This window comes from Stegodyphus dumicola, chromosome 4 (genome assembly GCF_044657685.1).
Source record: "Stegodyphus dumicola isolate Sdum_Otavi_A_Nest chromosome 4, ASM4465768v1".
Classification (NCBI taxonomy): domain Eukaryota; kingdom Metazoa; phylum Arthropoda; class Arachnida; order Araneae; family Eresidae; genus Stegodyphus; species Stegodyphus dumicola.
The window spans coordinates 52,826,357-52,848,938 of NC_140771.1; the positions used below are offsets into that span (position 1 = coordinate 52,826,357).

The window sequence follows — 22,582 nt, forward strand, 5'->3', positions numbered from 1 at the left end:
AAGACCATTTACGTAGTTGGAAGGATGGATGTATAAACCAAAAACTTCCAGATATGGCTGTTTTAAAACAATTTTATTGCAGGATAATTCACATCAGATCACCTTTCTGTAGATAAAATATTTTTCAATCTTAGTTGAGTACAATACTTTCCATGTACACAGGTTTTAAAGTATGACATCATCTTAGGCAAGTAAGCAGCAGCGTGGCCAGGAGCATGGCAGCATATTACCAGGAGGAAAGAGTAAGTGAAAAAGGATGTAGCAGTTCAGAGGAAGAAGGGAGGGAGTCAAAAGTTTCAGTTCGAGTTAAGTTTTGGTTTACAATTATTTGATTGGGTAAGAGGTATCTGAATTAAGCATTTACTTGGAAAGGGTAACCAAAACTAAAATTAACCAATCTTAGCTTATCTCTACAATTCCATCTACTTTGGTATAAATACTGCTGGCGAGTTAATTACATCATTCCTTTCCCTAGCTTGGTCACTGCTAATATATCCTCGCTTTCTAAGCCTACTAGCCCAAATGATGTAGAATCCCTCTATCTGTGTACATAAGAGTTATTGTAATTCATTATAATTGGATAAATGTCTACTAAGATGGCTTCATATTGTGAAAATAAAGATTGGGACTTATTCAAAATTCATTTGTGTTGCCATCATCTGTTCGTCTTTCCACTCCTATCACGACTACGCATTTACGTCACATTACTTGTTAGCTTTTCAATTTCTGTTTCGATTATATATATATATATATATATATATATATATATATATATATATATATATATAGTAGCACCTCCTGTAAGGGACACCTCTATCTAAGGGATAAATCTGTTGGTCCCGGTCCCTTTTAATAGGGACCTTAATATATTTACTCTTATTAAGGGACACTCTATTTAATAGAGATTGAAAAATGTTTTAAAAACTAGACACAGGAGGAGAAACAAAAACAGAATACTCTTTGTTAGTAATCTTTTGAGGTTTCAAAAGCAAGACAAAGGAACAATAAAATAAAAATTAACCCCTTCTTTTGAAAACTGCTTTTCAGTAGGGAAAAGAATATATTGAGAAAAAACAAGTTATGGTGCATTCACATTCATAGAATTCAAAATCTAGATACTCTTGCTACATTTAGTCTATAGTCTAGTTACTCTTGCTACACAGCAAGCTGTAAGGCAATCTAAGACATAAACCAATGAGAAAGAAAAGGGGTGAGATGACAGGACCATTTGCCAAGAAATGGAACAGAGGGAAAACTATCATTTTTAGTTCTTACTAGAGTTGGGAAGTAAAAGTAATGTTATTTGGTACTTGTGTGTTATTTTTATATATGTTAGCTACAATGGCTTAAAAGAGGATAAGATTAACATTAAAAGAAAAAGTTGATGTAATTCCAGGGTTGCCACTCAAACAGGAGAATGAAATTCCCTGACTTTTCCAGGTGCGTTTCAAGAAAATTCCAGTCTATCCGCGTAATGTACGTTGGCTACGCTAAGAGGTAAATTATGGTATTACTTGTGTAGCAAATTCACTTAATTATTCAATAAATCCCAGAGGACATTTATTCTTAATTATTCTTGGTATACTTTGTTTAATAATTTTGTTTACTTTTCCACTTAAGAAACTTAATAAAATTTAAGATATATACATTGGATAACAAATGTATGTTTTATTTAATTATTACTCATGATCATCACCAGTTCAACACGAGCCTAATCCGGTCCTTATAAATCACAACGCAAGGCTAAATAGTTAGGTTAGATTTTAGGTAAATTTAATTTGAGTGAGGTATGTTCTGAAAAAGCACCTTAACGCTTGAAAACACAAATATAATTATAATAGTTGTTGTTTTCTCCATTGAAGATTGAGATTAGAATCTTCCCAATCTGGAATAAAATAAGGCTTTTTTTGCAGACATTCTGCAGCTAAATGAAACAAAGAAATCTATTTTAATAAATTGAGGTATTTTATATTTAGTTCGCAGCATACATAAGAAAAAAATATGTGCATTAAATTTCGTGATGGTATGTCATCATACTGCTAGAATTAATTTCAAGATTATGCCAGAGAAAATTTCCTGAAATTTAGAAATATTATTTACTAATAATTAATAAATTTAGAGGGAAGAAGCATCATTAAATTATACGAATAACATCAAAATAAAGATAATTACTTAAAAACTGAATTAGAATCAACGATATTTTAGCGAATATAGTTAGTTATATTACATGGTTAGCCTAGATGACAGATTACTATTTTTTATTTTACTGCAAAATGGCAAGGTATTTATTAAAAAGAAAAGTTTAAAAAGATTTTGCGGTAAAATTCTAGTATACGGTAAGGCTTTGGCACGATTTTGAAAATTGTCGCCAAGACCAAAATGACCCGTTTACTGCGCATCATCATGTCGCCAAATCCATACATGGAGATTATTTTAACCAAAAAACGTCTATGCAAAGAATCTCTAATTCTTTGGTCTATGTAAAAAAGAAAATTTTCCATACCAGTAAAATGCTATTACGCCGCTAGAATGCGGAGGGAAAATTTGCCAAGGGATTTGGCGACGGAACCTGGCGGCCAGAATTTCCCTCTCCGCGATGTGTACCGGAAATTGAAAAACGTGTTAAGAAGAAACGTTCTTTGACAAAAAGAAAGCTACGAAAATCCGTTTTTAAATTATTGCGAAAAATCCAAGAAGAAACGTTTTATCATAGGACGTTTCTTCTTGGATTTTTTGCAATAATTTTAAAAACGGATTTTCGTAGTTTTTTCACCCTCTGAAAATTACTAACCTATGAATTAATTTACTTGCGCCAAAAAATGTTTTCTTTTAATTTAGAGTTTAAAACTACTTGCGCTAAGACTAAGCTTCACGGTTGTGGTGCCGTGCGCTACAATATAGCAAGTGGTAAAGTGTCTCATTTACGCCGCTCCGCATCTGCAAGTGCAATCCAGAGCTGTAACTCGAGAAATAAACAATCTCGTTGTTAGGCGACGTGTGCACCATGTTATTTTCATTTTTGCGATAAATGCTTATCGACGTGGTGTTCTCGTCGCTCGCGGTTTGAGACAAAAACATCTTGACGTGTGTGGCACGTCTTTTTAGCGCAAGTGGTTAAAGAAATTTTAAAGGATATTCATTTAATGAACTCTTGATAACGTGACCTTCGAACTTCGACACCGGTTTCCAGCTTTGGCGGCAGATATATCACGCATGCACAGCTGTTTCCCTCTATGATGGAACGGAGCCACATCTGTTGCAGAGAGGTTTTCCTTCTTTACAACACATATCCTTTGATTCTAACCTCCATGGTACCGTATACTATGATTAAACCCATTTTGTTTTATACGAGAACAGGTACTTTCTTTAGTTCATGCACTGCACATGCGATTCTCGAGAATACTGGAAACCAAAAGTTGCGGGAAACTTGCTTTGCCTTTCTAAAAGGCAATCAAATTGGAGCTGCGAAAATTGGCTCTATGCCAGCAGACACTCACGTGATAGGCAATTCGCCAAAAAAGTTATCTCTTCCGACGTCAGCGCAAAAATCGCTTTTTTTGGCGAGATCATTGTATGAACTTCCCTGACTTTTCCGGATTTTGACAAAAATACTTAAATTCCCTGACTTTTCCCTGAATTTTTTGGTCAATTTTCGAATTCCCTGACTTTTCCCGGTTCTCCTGGTTTTCCAGGTAGCGTGGCAACCCTGAATTCATAGAGCAGACATTGGTTTGGTTTGGATTATTTAATTATGGCAAAGTACACTAGAGCTATCTGCGTAAGGGGAGAGATGCCTTCGTGGAGGACTTTCTTAGGGAAACTGACTTGTATACACGTTACACATAGGGAAAACCACAAAAAAGCCCATGTAGCCAGCCCGTTCGTGGGATTTGAACCTCGGACCGAACTCCCAGCGTTCAGCGACTTTACCGCTCAGCCGCTGGTGGGCTCTATAGCAGAAATTGAAAAGCTTAGTTTGAGGGATTTACAGCAGAAATTTGGAATAAATAAAAACCAAGTATGTTATGCTAAAGGATAGAGAATAAATAAAAACATTAATAATTACTAATTCATATGAACATTCCAATACTAAAATTTGGAAAAACTGAAGCATGTGAAATTGATACAGTAATGTTCAATTGATTTTATTCCGTAACAGCAAAGAATATTTCTATAACTGGAGTATTACTGCAAGAAAAGGCAAAAGAAATTTTGAGATGTCTGGGACTACAAAACTTCAAATAGTTTATTAGGACATAACATTACTTTTAAAACTATTTCTGGTAGAGAAAAATATATACAATATGTAGCAGACTGGATTAAAAAAAAAAAAAGAAAGAAAGAAAGAAGAAAAAAAAAAAACTAAATTAAATTTGTGAAGCATACGAGGCTCTAAACATCTGCACTGCTGGCCATTAAAATTGCAACACCAGAAAGGAATAATCCAGGGTTCAGACACATTTTTGTACGTGGAAATTAAGTACTTTTAAGAACCATTAATGAAAAAAAATTAAGGACTCATCAACAAATGGGAACTGAAAAAAATTAGTTAAAGATATTAGCTATGCCTGAACTTCACTTTTGTAACACCATCCTAAGAACAAAATAGATATACAAGTACAATGCATTATTATTAAATATAATTATAAAATAAATTTCAGAATAAAATCAATTTTATAAAATTTATTAAGTGGCATTAACTATTTTAGACTTAAAATAGTTGGACATATTTGAAGAAGATTAGTGACATTTTTTTATTTTACTAATAATTAGCTTTATGTTGATTTTTTTTCTTTTATGTCACATTTTATCACGTACTTGTTCAGTTAGCAGGTAGATTTTATGTCAAACAGCATAGATTAAAATGAGAAGTAAAATCATAATCAGCATCATTCGTAACAGAAGACTAGCTGTTGCCACCACTGCTGCTTGCCTAGAAAAATACCTGCTGACCAGAACAAACCTAAAAGGCTTGATGTAGACATAGTTGGCAAATTTTGAAAGTTAGCTGTCTTCTGCCTGTCTAAAGCAGTTAGTGTCAGAGCTTCATGTAGAGTTTCTAGAGTTGTAACCCAGTTAATATATTTTAAGGTTCCAATAAGTCACTAGTTTCACTTGATGTAAAGAATGAGTTTTACATTATTTTGCTGTATCTTGTGATCACAGTAAGGATTAATGAAAGGAAATAAATCACTCTAATATGCAGAGATAACATTTACACGTGACCCTAGCAGCTTTTGCTGTTAGTTGCAAATAATTAAATTAGCTAGTTAGATATCCTTAGTCATTATAGATTTACATGGCCACTATTAAATTTATTTTTAAAAAATATCTGTTAACCCTTTCATTACCACTGGGACATATATGTCCCATGGATAGGGTATATTGATAGTGAAATGGTTTAAAAAGCACTGTTAAAATCACAATCTATTAACATGTTTCAAATACATGTAATTTTTGACATTGATTCTTAAACAATATTTGAATAACTACACATTAAAAGCTACAAAACATTCACATTTTGCAGCAACAAAACTCAACAAAATATTTATGCATCTTTTTAATTTGTAGCCTTCCCAGACATTTCAGCTAATTTATACAGATTTCTTTCTTTCTCTTTAAAGCATTTTTTCTAATAATTAGAAATTTGTCTCGATACACAAAACAATGTTCTCACTAGTTTCTGCGTGTTTTATCTCTTAACCTGTCAACTTCTCCACAATGTATCTATGAAGGTTTACTTGATCTGGTAAAAGTTAAAATTTCAAAACCCACTGACAAATGTGAAGCAAATTATTGCTATGTCTGAAAGTAAATACAAAGTCATACAAAAGTTTAAATAAGCTTCTTATTTAAAAGAAACTTGGAACATAAAGGCATGTTCATGCTAACAAAGTCAATTACAGCATGTAGTGATGTAATTAAACAAGAAGAGTCAATTTCAAACTAAAAATATGGACCAGAGGTCAAAGACTATACAATTTAATTTCATTTTAAGCTGGCTAAGTAACTTTAACATCATAACAAATTCAAATGTCGGCAGTGGTAAAGCAAAGACAAATAATTACAAATTATCAGAGCTGGCAACAACAAATACAGGGAATAAGTGGAGGTCAGAAACACACTCTTGTCTTACACTCCAAAAACCTAAGTAAACTGTCTAAGTGATTTGCATTCTGCTGTTGAAAATAGAAATGGGAAATTATAGTAAAAGCTGAAATTGTAAACAACTGAGTAATTTACATAATAATAACTGTACATATCTAAGAATAATTTTCTTTCTCTTTATGTATTTGGTTTCTTTCTTACATGTTTCCTTTTCATTTTAGAATTCTTGAATTTAATTAAAAATTTCTGTTATTCTAAAAAAACCTAAATGTATTTAAAATGTCTAGAAAAAGCTGCTAATTTTATTTCTTTAGTAACATGAAAATTCAGAAGAAATATGAAATACATATATATGGTAAGGTCCGATTATAGAGCTGCTAAGGTATATTTTTTAGAATTTAGTAAAACAACGAGCAACAAAATCTAGAAATGGCAAAACGTTTAAAATTTAGAACAGACATTGGAAACAGAATTTAGAAAGGCATCAGGCAGCAGAATTTAAAATCCACAGAGATTGCCTCAGGTGGGAAAATGTCTAGTGCCAGCCCTGTGTATGATGCATTATGATATTAGATGAATCTTTTAAATTGTTAGCTTTCAATTTCTTTATTAATAAACAATGTGTTTTCTATAATGCCAGTCCATATCTTGTGTCTAATGAAAAGTAGAGAAAATAAAGGGAAGATAAAAATGTTAAGAAAAAGATTCTAGTATCAGAAGTAAAAAACATTTAACTATTATGTTTTCATTGTTCTTCCACACTTTCGCCAAAAAGTAAGAAATTGTGTGTTAATACCATGGAGACATTTTTCATTTTGTCATTTGTTTCTGGAATCTTCTAGAATGATGGGTATATAAATCTTGCCTTAAAATCTTTTTTTCCTTTCCAAACTGCAATGTCTAAAATCCTAAAGAAAAATTACCGCTACCAATTCTGTAACAGCAAAGAACCAGAAATATTGTGAAGAAAAAAAATCGGAGGAAAAAGTGCAAAATTAATTTTATAGAGGAAACTGATGCATTCTGAGACAATTACATGGGAAAAACTCTTACCATGTAAAAATTAAAATGAAGACATTTTTAATTAATTACACAGCTATTTTGCTTTTGCTAAGAATTGCTTCATGCATTTATTATTTTGTTTGTTTTTCAGATTCAAAATATTGTATAATAGGTAGCGAAAATGTAAAGTAACATCTTTTTATAATATGACAGCGAAAAACTGTTTCATTTTAATGTTATTTCTTGAATATATTTCAAAATAGTAGCATTATTTTAATGAAATTTATCAATGTTAAAAAAATATTGTAACTGATCTCAAAATCACTAAAATGTTGATAAGTCGCCAAATTATGAACCGTTTAATAAAATAATTCACATTCCCAACAGCAAAAGGTTGTTTAAAAGCCCTTGAATAGAAAAAATTAAATAATTTCGAAATGCTTATGTTTCACTTCTTCCTCAGAAACTTGAGTATCCCACCATTTATATTAGAAATAGAAACAAATTAATCATGAACCTATTCACCCATTCAAAAGTTAATTATATTTATCAATGAATCACCAAAAATATTTCTCCAAACTGCCAATTCACATTGAAAATGGCAGTCGTAAAAAATAGTACAGAAATTTCAGAAGATTAAAGTTAGGGATCTCCTGCCGAGTTTGGCCGAAATTAAGGACTTTTATGGACCAAAAATCAATTCCAAAAAACCTAAAGGACCATACGAACCCTGATGATCTGATCAAAGTCAAAATCACATGAAAGAAAGAAGAGGTTACGATATGCAAATGATTAACATTTCAGCACATTTAGACGACGCAGGAGGGACGAATGACATCTGAAACACTGCATAAAAGAAAAGTTCTGTAGTGGATTTCTCATTCGGAAATCAGTTTGTAAGGTCGGAGTTTGCTCAGAATATCCTGTTATGCTTTGAATAATAAGAAGAAATGCTTACCAGCAAATGTCGGAATTTGATACACGCAGGAATGCTGCCTATTGAGAATGTGGATTATCATGCCATGATATTGCCCATTGCACTGGTCAAAATCCAACCACTATCATGTGAATATGGAATCAATGGGTTGTGGAGGGTCATACTGAATGGCATGTAGAACTTAATGCCCTCCTATTACTAACACATACGAGGACAGATATACTGTGAGCCTTGCAAAACCATACAACCACATCACAGACCATAAGTCAGGAAATGGGCATGTTTGCAGAGCGCCCGGTATCCACTTATAGAGTGTAACGACATTTGTGCAGCGTGGATTATGAGCACAATGACCATTACTTGGGCTTCCCATGACAATGCAGCATAGAGAGAAATGGGAACTCTGATGCCCCGAACAAAAAAGCTGCATACAGGAGGGGCACAATGTTATCTTTTCAGATGAGTCCCGGCTCTGTGTGCAGTATTCTGATGGCCATATATATATAAGGGTCTGAAGGCTCCGAGGAGACCGCAGGATGCCATTTTATGAAAAGATGCTTTAAAATTCCAGTTTCAAATACCCTCAATGAAATTAATTACTAATGAAAATGAATTATTCAACTTGTCAAAATCAGTGGCAGTGTTAAAAGGCAAGAATATTTAGAAACCTATGAATGCTTGTGTACTGAAGACCAATGAAGACATAAAATCTTTTATTTCAACTGTAGCTGACGATGTGATCTTTAACAAAAATAGCTTGGAAAGCAGAGGAAGACAAAGAAAAGCCAGATAAAAACTGTGATATAAAAAACTACACAGATGGCTTAAAGTACACCTCCCAATTAAAAGAATTCATGATAACTGTTCGTGACTGTTGGCTGTTAGGTAAAGGACTTTAGATCAGTGATTTAAATAGGCACCTGGGGGGGAAAAATGCTTGCAATGCAGACTTTCAAACACGTGACTGTTGGCTGTTCGGTAAAGGACTTTAGATTAGTGATTTAAATAGGCACCTGGGAAAAAAAAATGCTTGCAATGCAGACTTTCAAACAAATGTGTGTAACGGATTATTTTCAATAAATTTCTGCAAGTACAAAACTCTATTGTTCATTTCACACATTTCTACAACGATTAAACTTTAATTAAGACCTGTGACTATGCAAGTTATTGAGATATATTATATATTTAAAGCTTGATACAACCTGAATTTCTAAATATCAATGTAAACTATTTTAGAATGTATCCTCTGAAAACGGGAACACCTCTATTTTAGGGGGGAAAGTCTGGTTCAGTGGATATCCCTTACTGGAAAGAACTGCTGTATATGCATATCTGTATATAAGTGAAACTTCAAAAGATTAAACAAGTATGCTGCTATATTTCATAATTTTTCCCCTATTTAGCAAACATCATGTCTAACATGAAAAGAAAATTCATATCTTACTTTAGCTGCAAGAAATTAACTATAATATAGCTTTGTTAATAGATATTCCACTGTACAAGCATGATCTGAAGATCATATATCTCCATAGACCCAATGCAGTATCAGCAAATCCTTTTAAACTGAATCAGTCCCATCCTCCTGGATGTAACTCAACTCTTGTTGAGATCCAATGTCGCTGTGTGACGTCATTACGAAATACGAACTTACAGTCAGAGATCGCTCGAGAACTCTGAAATGAGAAGTTACACGCTGTGTCATGCCAAGTTTAAAACCTTTTTATATGTAAATATATTATGTATATATTTGCATCATATTAAACCTGTGTTTTGTGTAAAGAATATATTGATCATTTTTGGATTTTTAATCTCTAAGGATATAGATGAACATGAAGAAAGATCATCAATCAGTGGCCCTGGCAACGAACCCGCTGAGAACAAGGTAAGCAACTTTTGCTTAACTTTGATCAATTAGTTGAAGAGAAAATAGTACGATAATAATAATATTGTTGTGCCCAACATTGGGCCACTGGGTCGAATCTGAATAAAAATTTAATAGATGGATCTAGAAAAATTAAAAAAGAAACAATCTGCTATAACAGGATTAGTTACAAAACTAATAAATAAGATAGAAACAGAAATTGCCAATGAGGGGGATAAATGTGTAGCTGAAGAAACAACTGCTCAGTTAATTAGTAAAGAAGAAGAACTAATCTTAGCGGACAAAGATATTGAAACTTTAATTGATGTAAAAAATTTAGAAGATGAAATAACTTCTAGAGAAGAGTATAAAGGTAAAATTATTGTTTGGAAATTAGGTGCGAAAAGATATTTAGATATTAATCCACACAGTGCTGATTCTACTTCATGTGGAACAGTCACTGAATTGCAAAACAAAATTAAACTCCCAAAATTGGCCTTGGAAACTTTTTCGGAAAAAGATGTGCATAGTTGGCCCAGGTTTAGGCCCGATTTCAGACAGCTGTACACGAAAATGAAAGTCTACACGCAGTACATAAATTTATTTATTTAACCCCAATTCTTACTTCTAATGTAGGGATTCGTCAGCAAGCTAGACAGACCTTGTTGCAATACAAGGGTTAACATTAACAGCAGAAAATTACGAGAAAGCTGTGAAAATATTAAAAGATCTCTTCGGATGCAAGGAACTAATAATAGATTCTCACATAAATAATTTGTTAACTCTGAAACTTGTTAATAGGTCTTGCGATGTGACAGCACTTCGAAAATTATATAACCGTTGTGAAGTACAAATTAGAGGATTAAAATCATGTAATATTTTGCCAAATTTGTATAGTACTTTATTGTACCCATTACTAATAAAAGTGATTCCGATTGATTTAGCAATAGAATTTTTTAAGAAATATGAAGATGATAACTAGACAAAAATTACCAATTTGCCAAATTTTCTAAGAAAGGAAATAAGTCGAGAGCGAACTGGATTTTTAATTAAGCCAACAGATTCTGTAGTCAGTGAAAGCAAATCTCACTTTAAAAACACGCGGAAGTTTCGAGAACGGCTTTGAGACAATGAAAGAAATCAGGATAATAATAAGGATAGAATTCCTTCAGTGGCAGTGTTAAACACATCTCTTTCCAATAGCTGTTTATTCTGTTCTGAAAATCATACTTCAGAATCATGTCAAAAGACTGTACCAGGAAAAAAGGAAGCATTAAAGTAAAGCAGGAATTGTTTCGTGAGTCTTAAAAGGTATCATTTAGCTAGGAATTGTAAATCGGAACTAACTTGTAGTATTTGTGATCAATGGTATCACACATTGATACACTATGATGAAACGAATGCATCAGACAAGAGGCCCATTCAAGAGGCAAGTAGTCTCTTCTGTTTCTGACTGTGCAACAGCACATAACTCATTTCTTCAGACACTTAGAGTAGAAATTATAAACAATCAGTGGCAGGAATGAGTTCACAGACAGCTGGATTTAGGATCACAGTGAACTTTTATTACAGAGGACATATGCAAGAAATTAAAACTTCCGGTTATTCGAGAAGAAAAAATAAAAATATTCTCTTTCAGCTACACTACACTGAAGGCACAGACGGTGAAAAGAACCAGTCTCATTTTGTGCAAATCAATAAGGAATAAAAATAGAAGCTTTAATTACTGCTGTCATTAATGGATCACATATCCATTCTCCAAAAAATGAAATAATTAACATTACTAAAATAAAGGAATACAACTTTCCAATGAATGGGGATAAGGGAATAAAACATTGAAAATTTCTTTGCTGATAGGAGTGGATTTTTATTGGAAAATAGTTACAGGTCAGGTTCACAGACTGTCTAATTTCTTAGTAGCGGTCGAAACAAAATTAGGTTGAACCATTAGTGGAATAGAAAGGGCTTATGGAATTTCGCCAACTAATGTGAATACTATGAAGGTTGTAGTTCATAATAACGAAGATAAACACAAAACAAATCAGTGTCTAGCTTGCTGAAAAATCCGTGTGAGCTTGAATCTACAGGGATAAATTACGATTCAGATAAAGAACCTGAAATAAAAGATAATTCAGTTTTCAATAATTCCAAAAGCTCCGTGAAATTTGAAAACAATCGTTATATTGTTTGTCTTCCCTGGAATCATAATTCAAATGAACTAGGAGATTGTTAGAATTAGATTTAAGAGTTTAAGTCATAGATTTCAGAATAATCGTCAGTTCTATGAGAGATATCACAAAATAATTGATAAACATTCAAAAGAAAGAATCGCCAAGGAGACCAACATTGAAATAACATCAAAAACATATTTTATGCCCCATCAAACCGTTATAAGGAAAAATAAAGAAACTACAAAACTTCGTGTGGTTTTTGACACTTCATCACATGCGGAGAATTGTTTGTCATTGAATGATTGTTTACATTCAGGCCCAAAGATGTGTCCAGACATACTGGAATTGCTCCTTAAATTTCATCAAAATCGAATTGCATTTACAGCTGACATCGAGCAAGCATTCTCGCAGATTTCTCTTACTAATAAAGACAGAAATGCGGTAAAGTTTCTATGGAACAATGGAGGATTAAACAGAACCAAAATAAAGGTTCTTCGTATGACAAGGGTAATTTTTTGAACAACATCTAGTTCGTTTCTTCTTAGAGCAACTCTTAATGGTCATGTTAAGAAGTACAAGTCACGGTATCCGAATGTATTTTCCATGCTAAGTGAAAATATATATGTGGAGGACTTAATCACTAAAGCAGATGAAGAATCAGAAGCATTCGAAGAACAGGAACATATTAAACACATACTGAAAGAAGATGGATTTAACATGCTGTCATGCTAGACTATAAAATGAAGAAGATTTTGACACAAGATTACTCTAAAGACTTATTCTAAAGTATTGAGATATACATGGAATAGGTCAAATGATACATGTTTGATAGACATTGAAGATTTGGTAAAAGACGCCAAAAGGATAGTAAACATACCAACTAAAAGAGAAATCTTGAGATTTGTAGGATGTTTCTTTGATCCACTGGAATTTTTAAATCCATACACAATTTGAGCTAGGATTTTATTGCAAGATTTATGGGAACTAAAGATAGCATGGGAGAATGACATACTAGAAAATCACAGAAAGAATTGGCAAAGTTGGCGTGATGAATTACCTCATATTTTTAGTTTAGAAATACCAAGACATCAGTTTGCAGGTGCTGGGAAAAGGGATATAAAGGATTGTTTAAAGTTACATTGTTTCACAGGGTGTCCGCCGATAACATCGAGGACGAAAACATTGCGGAGAAAACAACGCAAGGTGAAAACGTCGTGGGAAACAAAACATCGTGGGAGAAAACATCGCAAAGAGAAAACATGGCAGTTCTAAAACATCGTCGTCGAAAATAAAGCGGTTAAAAAACTTCGCAGTTTGAAAATATCGTCGTCGAAAATATCGTGGTAAAAAATAAAGTATCTACAAATCATCGCATGACGATAACATCGCAGACATGCTTTTTTTTCAGGTTTTAATAATTGTAAATAGATATTCCCATAATGATTTGTGAGCGCAAGGTATAAAGAAGGATAATTTTTACTTTCACATTTTTTATTAACTAATAAATTTTTTGCTGAAAAAGTAAGAAGGAAACTTAAGCATAGAAAATTAAATGTGTTTTATAGATTATACTTTTCATGAAAAATTACCAGTAAAAACTTCATAAAAATGATTTATTAATGGCCTTTGTTAATTAACTATGCCGGTTTAAAATTCTATCAAGTGCTATAAGTTGCATTAATTTTCTATGCTTAAGTTTCCTTTTTATTTTCTCAGCAAAAATTTATTAATTAATAAAAAATATGAAAGTAAAAGTTATGCTTCTTTCCATCTTGCGTTCACAAGTCATTATGGGAATATCCATTTACAGTTATTAAAGCATGTCTGCGATGTTATCGTTATGCGATGATTTGTAGATACTTTATTTTTTACCACGATATTTTCGACGACAATGTTTTCAAACTGCGAAGTTTTTGAACCGCTTTAATTTCGATGACGATGTTTTGTACCACGGTGTTTTCTCCCACGATGTTTTGTAGCACTAAGTTTTCGCCTTGCGTTGTTTTCTCCACGACATTTTCATCTGCGATGTTTTTGGCTGTAACCATTTCACAGATGCGAGTTAGAAGGCCTATGGGGCTGTTCTGTATTTCGTTACTCGAAAAATGGAGTCATTCATACAAGCTTTGTTACATCAAAATCATGAGTAGCACCTTTGAAAAAATTATCACTTCCCAGATTGGAATTGATGGGTGCTTTGATGGGCTCCTGATTGTCAAAATACATCCCAAAGAAACTTAAAAGCATTGATTTAATTGTATATATGTGGACTGATTCTAGTATAACATTACACTAGATTTGAAGTGATATGAAAAGATGGAAGCCATTCGTGCAGAACAGAGTGAATACAGTAGAATTCAGATGTGTTCAACTGGAGATATACCCCTGGTGAAGATAATCCAACTGACTTGCTAATTAGAAGTGAAAACGTCAAACATCTGAAGCAGAATAGCATATGGTGGGAAAGGCCCATGTGGTTAAAAGAAGAAATGAAACACTGGCCAAAACTGAATTTATGTTCCACAAAGTACATTGAAGTTTGCAACAAAGAACTGAGAAAAACACTGAAGGAAGTGCTCGTAAATTCATGCATCACAAAACCTTCCGAAGATTTATTTAAAACCCAAAATTACAGCAATTTACACCGAATTACGGAATTACTGCGTGGTGCTTAAGATTTTATTAACAATGTTAGAAATACTTCAAAGTTATCAGGATGCTTGAAGGTTCCTGAATTGGAAACAGAGGAAACTTATTAGATTAAACAGGTTCAGGAGTGAAATTTTCCAAATGAAATATGGGCATTAATTAAAGAACAACAAGCAATTAAGTTCAGAAGCAAAATTTAAGTCCGTAAATCCATTTGTTATGAATTGACATTTGATTCATTTGTTGAAAATGGTGTAATTCGTGTTGGTGGGCGATTAGAAAATTCAAATTTGGATTACAAACAAGCACATCCAATCAAATAAAAGATAAATTTTGGTTGCTGAAAGCTTATAGGAAAATTAAGTGGTGTTCTGTACAACTGCAATGTCTGCAAAATATTTCAAACAAAATCTGTCATGCAAGAATAGCACCCCTCCCACCAGACAGATGCCGAGAAGCCTTCCTGTTTGAAAACTCTGGGATAGATTACGCAGGTCTACTGTACATCAAAAATGGAAGAGAATTATATGACATACATTTTACTGTTTACTTCTGCTGTAACTAGAGATGTGCATTTAGAACTTACAGCTGACCTTTCCACAGAAATTTGTTTGCATTTAGATGATTCGTAGCAAAAAGAGGTTTGTGCCCAATAGTGTATACAGACAATGCCAAAACCTTTAAAAGAGCAAAAAAAAGAATTAGAGTTATTGAACCAGGTGATGAAAAACAATAAAGTTCAAGATGAGTTCTCTAAACAAGGAATCAAATGGAATTTTATAATTGAGAGGGCAGCCTGGTGGGAAGGCTTTTGGGAATGTATGGTTCAGTCTCTCAAAATTCTTTTGAAGAGAATCCTAGGCAAATTATCCTTGACATTCAGGGAATTATAGAAAGCCATGATAGAAGTTGAAGCTATATTGAACTCCAGACCTTTAACATATATATACCTGGATCTAGGACAGCCAGAATCTTTGACCCCTGATCATTTCTTCATAGGAAGAAGGTTTCTATCATTGCTGCAAGGAAGCACTAAATTAACAAACAAACTTGAACAAAGGAGAGTTACACATCAGTTTAGACATCAACAAGTACTGGTAGAAAGAATCTGGAGAAAATAGAGACAGGATTATTTGATGAATTTAAAATCTGCTCATCATTTCAAACTGGCAAAAACTGACACCTGTTTGAAAAAAGGATCTGTTGTATTAGTGCAGGAAGATAAAATTCCAAGCATGATGTGGAAGAAGGGTCAGGGTTGCCACTTAAAGAGGAGAATGAAATTCCCTGACTTTTCCAGGTTTTCCAGGTGTGTTTTGAGTAAATTCCAGTCTATCCGCATAGTATGAGTTTGCTGCGCTGAGAAGTAAATTAATTATGTTACCACTTGAAAACACAAAAATTTGCATATGACTTGTTATATATAGAATCCTGAAAGAATTATTATTATAGCTATAATAGAAGTTGTTTTCTCCATTGAAGACTGGGATTAGAATCTGCCCAATCTGGATTAATTTTTTTTTTTTTTTTTTTTTTTTTTTTTTTTTTTGTGCACACATTTTGCAGCTAAACAAAAGAAAGAAATCTATTTAATGATATTTTTAAATAAATTCAGGTATTTTATATTTATTTAAACACATACATAAACAAAAATATGTGCATTAAATTTTGTGATAGTATGTCATCATACTGCTAGATTTAGTTTCAGAATTATGCCAGAGAAATCTGCCTGAAATTTGAAAGTATTATTAACTAATAATAAATAAATTTAGAGGAAAGAAGAATATTAAATGATATAAATAACATTAAAATGAAGTAATTACTTAAAAATTGAATTTCAATAATCAATGCTATTTTTGCAAATATTAAACATTAGCCTAGATGACTGATTACTATTTTTTTATTTTACTGCAAAATGAAAAATCTGTTGTATACGAGAATGGGAAGGTATTTTCTTTAGTTCAACATAACCTGCACATGCGAGTTTTAGGATTCTAGAGGTTACTGGAAACCAAACTTGCCGGAAACTTGCTTTGCCTTTCTAAAAGACAATCTGATTGGAGCGGCAAAAATTGGCTCTACGCCAGCCGAATGACACTCATCCGATACATAATTCGCCAACAAAGTCATCGCTTCCAACATTGATGCAAAACACGCTTTTTTTGGGGGGGATGGACATATGACATTCCCCGACTTTTCCAGATTTTGTCTAAAATATTTAAATTCCCAGACTTTTTTAGTCAATTTTAGAATTCCCTGACTTTTTCTGGTTTTCCAGGTAACGTGGCAACCCTGATGGGTATCCTAATGAAAATCTTTCCAGGAAGAGATGGCAAGCTGAGAGCATGTGCTGTCTGCTTGCCCAATGGCCATACAATTTAAAATTAAAAGCCCAGTGAGCTACTATATCCAGTGCAGCTGGAATGTAATAAGGACAATTTCAGTAATTGTCCTTTCAGGCCAGTGATGTTGCAACTCAACCCTTGTCAAGATCGATGTAACTCATGGTAACATAACATAACTCACGGTCAGAGATCACTCGAGAACTCTGAAGGGAGAAGTTGCATGCTGCGTCGTGCCAAGTTAAAAACATTTTATCTGTAAGTATATTATGTAGATATTTGCATCATATTAAACCTGTGTTTTGTGTAAAGACTGTATTGATCATACGTCACACAGCAACATCTAACTCATGGTAACATAACATAACTCACGGTCAGAGATCACTCGAGAACTCTGAAGGGAGAAGTTGCATGCTGCGTCGTGCCAAGTTAAAAACTTTTTATCTGTAAATATATTATGTAGATATTTGCATCATATTAAACCTGTGTTTTGTGTAAAGACTGTATTGATCATTTTTGGATTTTTAATCTCTAAGGATATAAATGAAAAGGAAGAAAGATCACCAACCAGTGGCCCTGGCAACGAACCCGCAAGGTAAGCGCCTTTTGTTTTACCTTGATTAATTTGTTGAAGTGAAAATAATGCAATAATAATACCTCCAAACAGCTTCTTTATTCTTTTTTCCAGTTTATAATCACATGCTAAAATTAAGCAAACACATTCTGTCATGTTAAAGTATGGGATATTCATACATCATAGTGGCTTTCATATTCAGTCATCTTCAAACTATCACATACTGTATTTTTTGGAATATTTAGTCTGGTAGTTCCTGAACTGTATCACATGGATTTTCAGCTACAGTTTCTTCTTATAGACATGTTCTTGTTTCAGAAGTTGGTAGTCCACAGTGAACATGCTCTTCAAGGCTTAAGTTTCCACACTTCTCGAACTAGCTTCGATCTTTGTCATCACAAACTGCACTTTTCCACTCATAACAAAATTTTACAACCTATCTATCTAACATTTCCCCCCCCCCCTTTTTTTTAAATAAAACAGCATAATATGACAAAAATCATCTTTTTGGTTCTCCATGCTTAGCACTGAATGAAATAAAAATTATGCATAAGAGAATCCTAGAATTATGCAATGCAACACCCTAGAATTACAAAATGCATCTTAGAATTATGCAAGCCAAAAAGATCATATTTAAACACCTGCTTCAATCAAGGTCACTTAATATTAGCAGTAACAAAACAATTAGGAAAAAATATGCTTCGATTTGAAAAATGCAGAGCTTTTAACATGACCCAAAATAGCTGACTACAGAAAATTTGAATTCATTTAATGTCACAAAATTACAAAATAAAAATAAATATCTTTTCGCAAAGAACACAAAGACTTCTTCATAAGGCTAAGCACTTTATAATTGCATTATTGTAAACTGACTGATTTGGAAAACCAATCTTTACATACATAATATATAATACATATCTTATCACAGAAAATTTATCTAAACTAAAAAAGTTAAGATGACAGATCATATAAAATTCTTTCAATAAAATTCTATGAAAATCATACTTTTTACATGAAACATGTAATAAAATATAACTCTTTTTAATACTGCTCATGCAGCATTACACATTCCTCAAAATATTGAGGAACAATTTTCATATCAAACCAAATGAAAAAATAGACATAAGTTTAATGCTTTAACTGAAGAACTATACTATGCACATACAGATTTTATAGATATAAAATTAATAAAAAGTATTTAGTAGTATCCTGAGTTCTGATTTCATTTTTTTACTTATACAAATTTTTACCATAAAATTAATATTTAATTAAAAACACAAAAATCTGTTACCTTGTAATATTTAGTTGTTGTTTCATTTTGGAATAAAATTATTGACTTTGTATCTAATCTCCAGTAATGACGTTTTTTCTGAAAACAAAATTTTAAAAATATCAAAATTTTTAATTTGGTAAGTAATTAAAATCATGATTTAAAATACAAACTTTAAAATATTACAATGCAAAAGGAATCAGTATGAACTACAGTATTCATACACATAAAAATAATTTTTCAGTATGCATGAATTACACTACTTTTTCCTCATGCAAATACAGTGAAATTGTGACTTGAAATTATCTTGGAATTTTTTTTAATTTAATTAAGGTTTTGTGCAAAATTACAAATAAAATTCATTCATTTCCTATTCCAATACTAGTACTTTTATATCACAAAATAATATATAATTAAAAAAACAAAAATTTCACATTTAATTAATATTAAAATGCATAAATATTATGTTTGGCTCATAGCTCATGCATACATAGACTTTCTTAATATAATCACATATTCAAAAGCATAGCATTTACATGCAAGAAAAACTCATGCTCCAATTTTAAAGCAAGTGTATCAAAACAAAGAAAAAAGAATCAACAATATCTGCTAATAAAAACTGAAAAAGAATAATAATTTCAAAAAGTAAACCATTCAGCTGATATGAAAGACAATTATACATGCCTTATAACAGATGGCACTGTTACATAGAAAAATTATTATTAAGAAAAAATACATAATAGACTTTTATGGGGAAACTTCAAAATTTCATTCATAAAAAATAATCCATGCAAATTATCTTTAAAAGTACAATCTTTTCACATGCAATATTAGAAATTATTTTTAAAAAAATAGTTCAGAAACATACTATTAATGTAATGGATGTGGAAATTAATAAAATAAAAATATTGTTTTTTTTTTTTTTTTTTTTTTTTTTTTTGTGGTCCTAAGCATAAATTTATGAAAATTCTTGTCTGATTGCTGACTAGCATAATGAAGTCTTTATATTTGAGCAATACCATAAAATAACACAGCTGGTTCTTTGGCAATCTGTATTCTCAACCATGCCTTTCAGTCTTCTAGCAATTTCTCAATTTCAAGCCATAATACACAATGCAGAATTTTAACATTTTAAATGCAAATTTCATTTCAGAACTGCAGGTTTTTTGCTGCTTTGAAAAATATTCTAAAACAATGCTTTCTTTTTTAAAAATTACTTCTTTTGCTATGGTATTTTTATTGACTACTTTCATTTCACTGTAACTTTTTATTATATTTTAAGTGGTACCGAATTGATTAACTACCATAATGACTGAATCAATAAGATCAGAAACAGCAAAACTCAATCTCTTAAATTCAAGAGATTTGGGAGGGAGTGGAAATTCCTTACACAAATTCAAATTTTTCCATTCTTACCACATTATATGTACGTTTTTTAAGCATTGTAAAAATAAGAAACTTATACTACTGCTTTACATATTGTCTATCTACCATTTTTATGAAATATGTTTTTCAAACAGGAAATAAGAAACTTGTCTTCTTGCTTCATACTGTCTAACTCTGAAGATTTGTGACTCATATCTTTTCTGATTTTATTGGTGCAATACTTTGTAATTGCTTTCTCGTATGTAAAGTTTTATGATGGTGGATTACCAATCTTTTCATACATAATACACTTTAAACTTATTTATTTTTTATTTATTTTCTAGATTATTAGAATTAATTCATACACTTTAAACTTATTTATTTTTTATTTATTTTCTAGATTATGATAAAGAACACAGAGGTTACCCGTCTAATGCAAAGACTGTCTTTGTGGAGGATTCATTAGAAATAACTAAATTATATTCATACTGCATGTGGTAAAAACCAAGAAAACTTCCATGCAATCAAGATTAGAAATTAGCTCTAACTACAAATGTTCAGGAGTTAATTGCAAGCGAGTGTTTTTATGATACTGATTTAATACCTAGGGTCTATCTATATATGCTCATTAAATATGTTTAGCATTTCTTTTAATTAAAATCAAACTTAAGTATAATATCTTTTAAATTTTCTTATAAATTTTCACAGCTTTCTTTAAATATTTCAGAACATGTTTAAAAAAAATAGCATATATATTTATGATTAATGACTTTTAAATAGTTTAAAGGTGTTTAATATAGTTTAATTAAGTACAAACAATTATAAAACTGCTCTTTGAAGATAAGAAGTCTGCATCTCACAACCTCTTTCAAAATGGCATTGTATAATTAAAATTACTAATCTTAATGCTTAACTTAGTGTTGCAATTTGTTGAACTTAAAATGAAATATCTATGATTGCTATTTTAGATGCTAATTTAAAAATTTTGCAATTTGGCACAAAATGCTATTTAGCAGAAGTGCCTGATAGCTGACAAACTCAACCTAAAAAAAAATTTTGCAATGTTTTTATGAATAATGTGCATAAGTAACTTGCAATTAAAAAGAGCTTTCGTTTGATTAGAAGAATAACACATCTCACGTGTATGGCATAAGATCTTTTCTTTTAATAATCAATAAACCTCTTATAATGCAAGGTTTTATATTAGTTAACCCAGCGATCCTATTCTTTGGCTTTACTTCTACTTCCATTAACTTCCATGAAAATGAAAATTAGTTAAACAAGAACAAAATCAGGAAAGGTACAAGTCACCAATTTAACAGTAAAGAGACAGTAACACATCGTTCAATAAGTCCCGAGACTAACTAAGAAAAACACATCCATTTCACAAAATTCACATTTATTCATCAACATAATTACCATCAAGTGCTATGCAATCATTCCAACGCCTTTCTAACTTTTCTATACCATGCTTGTAAAACGATTTGTCCTTGTCTGCAAAATATGCTTCAGTGGCAGCGATGACTTTCTCATTCGAGCCAAATCTTTTTCCCTGGAGCATCTTTTTCAGATCAGCAAACAGCCAGTAGTTGCTAGAGGCTAGATCTGGGAGTATGGTGGGTGGGAAAGCAAAGTGAAGCCCAACTTGTTCAATGTAACCAGTGTTTGAATTGACTTGTGGCACGGGGCATTGTCTTGATGGAAGATGGTATTTTCTTCTTCATGAGCAGTCCTTTTTTTTTTTTTTTTTTTTTTTTTTTTTGCGATTTCGTTCTTCAGATGCACCAGTAACTCATTGTAATAGGCACTATTGATAGATTTTCTCTTTTCAAGGTAGTCGATGTAAATTACACCTCGCGCATCCCAAAACACTGATGCCATGACTTTGCCATCTGACTGTTGCATTTTTTGGACGCTTCGGATGGCTTTCACCAGCTGCACGACACTCAGCTGACTGCCGCTTCGATTCTGCAGTGAAATAATGGATCCACGTTTTGTCCATTGTCACATACCGACGTAAGAAAACCTGTTTATTGTTAGTAAATAGTGACAAACGGCTCTGTGAATCGTCGACTGGTTGTTGCTTTTGTTCCATTGTGAGCACATGCAGCACCCATTCGGAAAACACTCAAATCGCACATGCACTTCCAGTTCATATGTTTACCCTCTCGGTAATCTCACAAACTTTCACTTTGTGGTCATTCATCACTATTTTCAACACTTTTTTCACATTTTCCGGAGTGACTGATTCATTTGGCCTACCCGAACATGCCGCATCATTTGTATCCGTGCGACCACTCTTG

The 22,582-nt window shown here is 32.3% G+C and overlaps 1 protein-coding gene across 8 annotated transcripts in view; it reads right to left on the reverse strand.

Annotated features, from left to right (window-relative positions):
- The window catches only part of LOC118197575 (serine/threonine-protein kinase D3-like), a 153,753-nt gene that overhangs the window by 59,449 nt on the left and 71,722 nt on the right, over positions 1–22,582 (reverse strand). For all 8 annotated transcript variants that reach the window (XM_035369102.2, XM_035369104.2, XM_035369106.2 and 5 more), the window contains one exon: positions 18,936–19,013. In XM_035369102.2, the coding sequence (XP_035224993.2) occupies positions 18,936–19,013 (78 nt within the window). The remainder of the gene's footprint in view (positions 1–18,935; positions 19,014–22,582) is intronic.